This window comes from Bufo bufo, chromosome 1 (assembly GCF_905171765.1).
Source record: "Bufo bufo chromosome 1, aBufBuf1.1, whole genome shotgun sequence".
NCBI lineage: Eukaryota > Metazoa > Chordata > Amphibia > Anura > Bufonidae > Bufo > Bufo bufo.
Window position 1 is genome coordinate 442,376,532 of NC_053389.1, and position 9,106 is coordinate 442,385,637.

The window sequence follows — 9,106 nt, forward strand, 5'->3', positions numbered from 1 at the left end:
TTAATGGAAACATAAAAAAATAGGGTTGAAAATGGTGATGCAAAAAAACCTTTTATTTTTAAAAGGGTAAAACTATACAAATTTGTTGTCGCCATAATCATATTGACCCATACAATTTTTTCCTGTTTTCCAGTAAAAGATATGGTAAATGAAATGATGCCATTAAAAATTCTAATTGTCCCACAAATAATAATGTGAACTGATTTATTTTATTTTTTCAAAATTATTGCTTTTGGCAGAAAGGAGAAAAAAAAAAGGCCCATCCTTAAGGGGTTAAAGGCATTTGCAATTCACTGGTGAGATTTTTTACTTTTCTATTTGCTGTTTATTATTTTGGATAGTGTTTTGTGACCTCAGTGTTGGTAATTTCTAGTCTTCTTGATGATTAGAGAACAGTTATAAGAGATGCATAAAATCTTTAGTATCGGTTACGTACTGAATATTGTGAAACTGCGGCATGTAATGACCACTTTGCCATCTTGCATTGAAAAAAAGAGCAATGTTATTGCTTACGTGTTTGATCCTTGTCTACTTTCACATCGCCTGATATTTTCTTCAGTGAGGATAATAAAGAACAGGTGGAAGAATTATGAATGAAGCATTTCACAAAGCACTCCAGTTCTTCTCCTTTCTTCTTACCACTCTCAGCAGGTCTGGTTTCTATATGATATATTATAGCCCCGTGTTTCTGAAGAAGAAGTATAAATACATGTACTTTACACTATGGTCAACCAATTCTTAAAGATCATGCCAAAATAGTTACATGATATCTTGGCAATGTCAATCTGGTCATGTAAAGTTCCCATCAAAAGGAATGTACAGTATAACTCGTCTTGTTCATACTTATGTTGTTTTGTTTTGTATTATGTATGTGCACCCCTTATCATATGTACAGTGCCATGGAATGAATGGCACTTTAATAAATATTAATTCTATGCTATTTTTTACTAATTAAAATAACATACTGAAACATATTAGTTTTTCTAATCCGTTTTTATTTTCAGATTTTTTATTTATTTTCTGTACATGATTATGAGACTAGCATCTTGCCTAACAGCATTTAGAAATATTTATTTACAATAGCCACATAGTCCATAGACACAATAGTCTGGAGGGGAATCGCTGCTGTTTGTTGGAGAGTGCTGTAGACCTGGGCATAGGTCATCGTGAAGTGAGGTGGATGATGTAAGCTGTGACAATCACCTATTCTACACAGTGTGATCCAGCTTTATCTATCTGTATGGATCTGTTGGTTACCTGTTATTTCAATCCTACCTGTGATGATAATGAGATGACTACTGAGACAGGACAGGGGTTTTTAGCCTATTGACTGTGGGCCAGAGTAAAAACTGCAAGATTTTAGAACAGGGGTTTTTAGCCTAATGACTGTTGGCCAGAGTAAAAACTGCAAGATTTTAGAATTGTTTTAAGTTAGTGACAATAGACATAAAAAATTAACTTTGTAAATGTATGCTTAATATAACGACTTGATTTAACCCCTTCCCACTCTATGATGTACTATTACATCATAATGCTATGGTAATTAATGCTATGTGTTTTGATAGTACATTATGACAATGATGATGCTCTGGGCTTGCCGGTGTAGTATTATACACCAGGCAATCAGCACCCATGTAACACCATCCAAGTCGGAAATTTTGATTTGGAGACCAAAGCATAGTGAAGACACCAGTGGCTCCGATGCTCAAGTCAGGGGGGGCTGCCTGGGTTAAAATGAAGGTATGTCCGGGTTCAGCCCTTTAAGGGGTTAAACAATAAATAATTTTCTGATGACATATTCCTTTAAAGGCTGTTAATATTCATTATATTCAACTATTACTGATATTACAAAGGGAAGCCAGACAATAAGGTTCCCTGGTGTTAACACATATCTACTCTCTCCCTCTTCTCTGTTGAGTCATTTGTCTATGCACTAACATGAGGAATCAAACACTTGCTGAAAAAAAGATTTTTAAAAGATTTATCCTGCTGAAAGAAGCAATTTGAGATTGTATTTTTGACATCATCATCAGGCTTGAAGATGAAGTCTCCAAGGTGTCCCTGTAGTTTAAAAATGCAGAGGATGGATGCAGGGGTGCACCTAGCCTTTTTGCTGCTTGAGGCGAAAACTGAAAGGGCGTCCCCACTCCCCAATGCCAATTTCATAACCTAAACCCTTCCCTTCAGCCCATGACTCTACGGCTGCCCCCCTCTTGCCCCTACCGGGTGCTGCCTGAGGCAATCGCCTCACCTGGCTTCATTGGTGGTGCACCCCTGGATGGATGTGGCCAGGACAGGATGGCTCAACATTTCTCTTTCTCAACTTTTCAAGACATTGACACTTTGTCTTAGCATGCCCTTGCCATACAGTAACGACATACACCTAGGCATATACAGTATTCTTTCCTGTTTTCATAAATGATCTGGAAGTATGTCTGGTAGTTTACAAATGGAAAGATGCTGTGTAGATCAAATATTTCAGAGAGACACTACAAAACAGTTGGAATGAATGGATGCTCACTTATCTAGTGGTGAAATATCATACTAAGTGACATCACAGTCATATCCAGCTACAATGTAGGGAACATATTTAAAAAAATGAGCTGAAGCAGGACAATGTAGAGTTAAAGAGGTCTAATTGGAACAACCGCTGTCCAATTTGACCCCTTCAACTATTCGGGTATATGAATGTCCTAGAGCAGGGCTGGCCAACCTGCGGCTCTCCAGCTGTTGTAAAACTACATTTCCCACCATGCCCTGCTGTAGGCTGATAGCTGTAAGCAGTCTAGGCATGCTGGGAGTTGTAGTTTTGCAACAGCTGGAGAGCCGCAGGTTGGCCAGCCCTGTCCTAGAGCATGGACCAGCAACCTGTGAAACTCCAGCTGCTCTAAAACTACAACTTCCAGCATGTTCCATTCACTTCTGTAGGCGTAAGAAGAACAGCCAAGAAAGTGTACATGCTGGGGGTTGTATTTTCACAGCAGCTGGAGTGCCGGAGGTTGCTCATCCCTGTCCTAGAGGGAGGTTGCACTGTTAACTGAAGAATACAGCTGCCCAGCTGACCACCAGGGGGCTAAAATGTGAAAGGAATTTGTCCCTGTACATGGCAGTATGCCTTCATGCACCATTGATAAACTATATGTAGAAATGTATTTAAATGGATAGGTAAGCACTCAACCACCGTGGAGCAGGCACAATATTTAATATAGGGTATAGGTACAATAAAATGGAATAAAATACACTCTAAAATTACTAAAATAGAATAAAACTAAAACACACTGTAAAACTGGCTGGGAATAAGGTGCAAATTTGAATTCACGTTACAACAGATAATGTCCTTTATCAACTGATATCAATGTTGAATGGCCGGCACCTGTACCTGTATCCTTTGATGTAGCGTTACATCCGAAAAATAGTAGTGGTTAACCACTGAGGAAGAGGTCAGCAAGACTTCGAAACGCGTCTGGTGCTGGATACCGATGCTATGAAAGATTCCACAAACAATTGAAGCATGGCCATGCGACTTTAACTCTACGATTATCTAAGGATACGATCTTTCAATAATCTGAACAGCAAAGGCAAGGAGAGACCTGAATCGGTGAACCTGTACTCCAACTCTCGCGAGAACTGCATGCAGAGTGGGACAGAGAGGCAGTGAAGGCAATTGCAAGTAAGTTTTCACCGGAACACAGGTACAAACCCACCCCGAGAATATATACCGGAGCGCACACCAGCCAGTGTGAAGACTATACATCAACAGGTGGGGTGAGTGCTCAGTGAGCAATCGATTATCCGCATAATACCATTATAGTGCGGCAACATAATCATTTGTGCCCCCTTCGGATGCGATTTTGGTGGATGCAACATTATATCCAAAAGTAAAGGTTGCCGCCAATACAAGTAACAACCCACCCGAAAATATATTTGAATGCACACTAGCTAGTGTGAAGATCCCTTACCAACAGGTTAGGTGGGTGTTTAGTAGCAACCACTGACTCGCTATATACTAACTGACTATTGCTACTTGCGATTTTTTTCACGATTTTTCGGATGTAACGCTACATCAAAGGATACAGGTGCCGGCCATTCAACATTGATATCAGTAGAAAAGGACATTATCTGTTGTAATGTAAATTCAAATTTGCACCTTATTCCCAGCCAGTTTTACAGTGTGTTTTCGTTTTATTCTATTTTAGTGATTTTAGAGTGTATTTTATTCCATTTTATTGTACCTATACCCTATATTAAATATTGTGCCTGCTCCACGGTGGTTGAGTGCTTACCTATCCATTTAAATCTGTTTAGTGTTTATGTATTGAATAGGGTGATTCAATAAGCACCTATCCATAGCTATAGGGGGGTGAGCCACTCTATCGACTCTCTTTCAAAATATGTAGAAATGTACTCAGTATTATTATTACTTATTTTTATATACATACACAGTATATTTTGTAGTACATTACATTGAGTTCTTAAGTTACTCACATGTCAAACTGACTGAAAATGGTGTGAAATTTACCTCTAAAATCTTGAGGCTGCTAGAAAAAGGTGAAGCGCTGGTTTTCCCGATTGTGAAAATTAAATTCAAGGTGCTGTTGCCTTCATCAGGATGCTCACATGTTACAGCCATAGGATCAGACGCAGTTAATGCTGATGCTTCCTTCTCCTTGCGCGCATCTTCTATAAGACTTTGCTTTCTGCACAGAGTGGGTCCCACCTCAGACCTCATAGTCAGTTTTGTAGTCAGAACTAAATTATACAAGTACAAATAATCCAGAACTGAGTTTGTTATATGGCACAACTGATTCAGGACATATCTGTTATTTCCACACAGGAATACAGATAAATTAACTCCACTATCCTAAATAATGACATCTAGAATAGTAAGCATAGTTTTAACATACCTGAATTCTGAATCCCTCAGCACACAAACCCTTCTGCTGTGGATTGCAGCAAGGTCCTCTGACTTATATAGCCTGCAGTGGAGCGATTATGAATATTCATTGATATACCTTCACTTATTTCATATTCATCCTGGTTTCTTTGTGTAGTCTCATTGTCATCAGATGCTCTGAAGTATAGGCGTAGGAAATAATAGGAATAATGACTAGATGCACTTCTTCTCATCACAAGAAAGTGATAATATGTATCTGGTTGGCTATATTTCCAGTTGTGTTGTCTCACTTATTATAGATGTTACTGCAGCAGTCAAGGTATATTGCGATAAAGTACAGTATAAGGTACTGAATAAGAGCTAACTTAGAGCTCTCCATGGTGCTGATCTATATGTTATCTCATTACAACAATGAGGATAAGTGTCTGATCAGTTGGGGCCCCTGCCGATCATTATAATGGGGGCCTGTGTTCCCCCGTTTCCATGGAGTGGTGGAAAGGCATGTGTGCTGGTGCTCTATTCAACTATTCTATTCCGACACCTGGGACCCCCACCAATCAGCTGCTTGAGAAGGCACTGGCACTCCTGTGAGAGCCGCAGCCTTCTCTCAGCTTACCAAGCACAGCACTGTACATTGTATAGCGTCTGTGCTTGGTATTGCCCTCAGCACCTTTTACTTCAATGGGGCTGAGTGCAATACCAAGCGCAGCCACTGTACAATGTACGGCACTGTGCTTGGTAAGCACGGAGAAGGCTGTCGTGCTCACAAGAGCACCAGTGCCTTCTCAAGATAGATCATGAAGTATTACCTGAAGATAGGAAATCAGAGCAGAGCACCTTCTTTCACATGTTTGCTGTGTCTGCTGCATGACTTGTGGAAAACTGAAAACGGGACTTCCTATGGCTTGCTTTCAAAAATGGCTTTTTTCTTGTAAGGCCTCTTTCACACGACCATATGTATTTTGCTGTATTTTGCGGTCCGTTTTTCACGGATCCGTTGTTCCGTTTTTTGTTTCCATTGTGTTTCCGTTTCTGTTCTGTATTTCCACAAAAAGATCTCTGTATGGTTTCCGTATCTGTTTTTTGCGAATCGCAAACGGAAATAGAAAGTTTGTAATCATTACTGTAATGTACTGTAATGTTTGTAAAGAGTAAACACATGGGCAAAGTGGGCATTGATCCGCAAAATATGGATGACATATGGATGTGTTCCGTATGCATTCCGTATTTCTTGCGGACCCATTGACTTGAATAGAGCGACGGAATGTTATTTGCAGACAGTAATAGGACAAGTTCTATCCTTTAGCGGAACGGATATATGTAAATACGGAAACGCGATGCACACGGAGTACATGAAATTTTTTGTGGAACCATTGAAATTAATGGTTAGGCATATGGACCGCAAACGGAAACTGCAAAAATGGAACAGAAACGGAAAAAAATAATATTGTGTGAAAGAGGCCTAAGTCTTCCATAAAGGCCAGATTTGTGGAGTACACGTCTAATAGTTGTCCTGTGGACAGATCCTCCCACCTGAGCTGTGGGTCTCTGCAGCTCCTCCAGTGACAATGGGCCTCTTGACTGCTTCTCTAATTAGTGCTCTCTTTGCCTCGGCTGTCAGTTTAGGTAGACAGCCATGTCTTATTAGGTTTGCAGTTGTGCCATACTTCTTCCATTTTTGGATGATGGATTGAACAGCGCTCCATGAGCTGTTCAGAGCTTGGCATATTTTTTATAACCTAACCCTGATTTACACTTTTCTATAACTTTACCCTGACCTGTCTGGCGTCCTTGGTTTAATGTTCTCTAACAAACCTCTGAGGCCTTCACAGAGCAGCTGTAGTTACAGTGAGAAACAGAAGTATTTCAACACCCTGCAATTTTGCTAGTTCGCCCACTTAGAAATAATGGAGGGGTCTGAAATTCACATTGTAGGTGCATTCCCACTCTGAGACAGAATAAATAAAAAAAATCTGAAAATCACATTGTATGATCTTTTAATAATTTATTTGTCTTGCACTACTGAATATAAGTATTTGAACACTGGGGGAAATCAGTGTTAATATTTGGTACAGAAGCCTTTGTTTGGAATTACAGAGGTCAAATGTTTCCTGTAGTTCTTGACCAGGTTTGCACACAAAGCAACAGAGATTTTGGCCCACTCCTCCACACAACTCTCCTCTAGATCTGTCAGGTTTCGGGGCTGTCGCTGAGCAACACAGAGTTTCAGCTCCTTCCAAAGATGTTCTATTGTATTTAGATCTGGAGACTGGCTAGACCACTCCAGAACCTTGATATGCTGTGTGCTTCGGGTCGTTGTCATGTTGGAAGACCCAGCCACGACCCATCTTCAATGTTCTGACTGAGGGAAGGAGGTTGTTGCTCAAAATCTCCCAATAAATGGCCCCATTCATCCCCTTCCCTTATACAGTGCAGTCGTCCTGTCCCCTTTGCAGAAAAGCACCCCCAAAGCATGATGTTACCACCCCCATTCTTCACATTAGGGATGGTGTTCTTGGGATGCAACTCATCCTTCTTTTTCTTCCAAACACGAATGAAATTTAGACCAAAAAGTTCTACTTTGCTCTTATCTGACCACATGACTTTCTCCCATGCCTCTTCTGGATCATACAGATGGTCATTGGCAAACTTCAGATGGGCCTGGACATGTGATGACTTGAGCAGGGAACCTTCCGTGCATGATTAGAAACCATGACGGCGTAGTGTTCTACCGACAGTGACCTTTGAAATTCTGATCCCAGCTCTCTTCATGTCATTTACCAGCTCCTGCCTTGTAGTTCTGGGCTGATTACTCACCTTTCTTATCATCAGTGATACCCCACGAGGTGAGATCTTGCATGGAGCCCCAGTCCGAGGAAGACTGACAGTTGTCTTTAGCCTCTTCCATTTTCTAACAATTGCTCAAACAGTTGATCTATTTTCACCAAGCTGCTTGGCAATTGCCCCGTAGCCCTTTCCAGCCTTGTGGTCTTGCCCATGGTAGTAGTTGGCATCTGACTGACTGTGGGGTGGACAGGGGTCTTTAAAGAGCTCAGACAGGTGCTACTAAGTTAGATTAATGAGTGTAGTAGAGGTGGACTTTTTAAAGGCACGGTAACAGGTCTTTAAGAGACAGAATTGTTGCTGTTTCTCAGGTGTTCAAATACTTGTGTTCAGCAGTGCAAGACAAATAAATTATTTAAAAATCATACAATGTGATTTTCTGATTATTTTTTTTGTCTCTCAGAGTGGGAATGCACCTACAGTGCATTTCAGACCCCTCCAGTGAATTTCAGACCCCTCCATGATTTCTAAGTGCGAGAACTTGCAAAATCGTAGGGTGTTCAAATACTTCTGTTCCTCACTGTATACTGAGAATAATGGTGGACAGGTTTTACTAATTAGGTGATTTCTGAAGGTAATTGGCCCCACTGGATTTTATTAAGGGGTATCAAAGTAAAGGGGGCTGAATACAAATGCACGCCACATTTTTCTGATTTTTTTTTTTTTAAATGTTGAAAAATATGTATCATTTTCTTTTCCCTTCATGCATACTTGTTACTTGTGTTGGTCTATTATATAAAACCAACAGAAAAAATGGTGTGGTGTTAAACAGGCATGAAGTGCTCAAACCCATATGCAGTTGTGCATGTGTATACAGGGGAGAAAATCCTGCACTTGTAGTCCGTTGCTAATGGCAATCCCCAGCAAAAATGCATAAAGTGGAGGATGCCCGCAGCAGACCACAAGCACCACAATAGACATCCTACACAAGATAGCAGTTATGTGGATGTGATAACCAATATAATAATATAATAACATTTGCGAAGACAGGTGCACTCTGCGGTCTTACTAAACCCTCATACTGATGCTAAAATTGAGAGATTAGCCAACATATCCTACTGTGGAGGACATGTCTGAGCCCGAGCACCGCGCCAAGGTTTCTCAAGTACAGTAGCTCGGGACCTAACTGTCACCTACCTTTGCCCATATGGCACAGGAAGGTGAGTGTTAGGTCCCGAGCTGCTTGAGAAACCTTGGCGCGGTGCTCGGGCTCAGACATGTCCTCCACAGTAGGATATGTTGGCTAATCTCTCAATTTTAACATCAGTATGAGGGTTTAGTAGGACCGCAGAGTGCACCTGTCTTTGCAAATGTTATATTATTAAATAAAATCCCAATAAAATACATTTATGTTTGTGGGTGTAACGT

At 40.6% G+C, this 9,106-nt stretch overlaps 1 protein-coding gene across 1 annotated transcript in view; it reads right to left on the reverse strand.

Moving 5' to 3' along the window:
• The window catches only part of LOC120987072 (tyrosine 3-monooxygenase-like), a 124,831-nt gene extending 120,102 nt beyond the window's left edge, over positions 1-4,729 (reverse strand). Inside the window, exons 1-2 of the mRNA XM_040415708.1 lie at positions 4,520-4,729; positions 514-688 (exon numbers count right to left, since the gene is read on the reverse strand). Coding sequence (XP_040271642.1) covers positions 514-688; positions 4,520-4,729 — 385 coding nt within the window. The remainder of the gene's footprint in view (positions 1-513; positions 689-4,519) is intronic.
• Between the last annotated feature and the right edge of the window lie 4,377 nt (positions 4,730-9,106).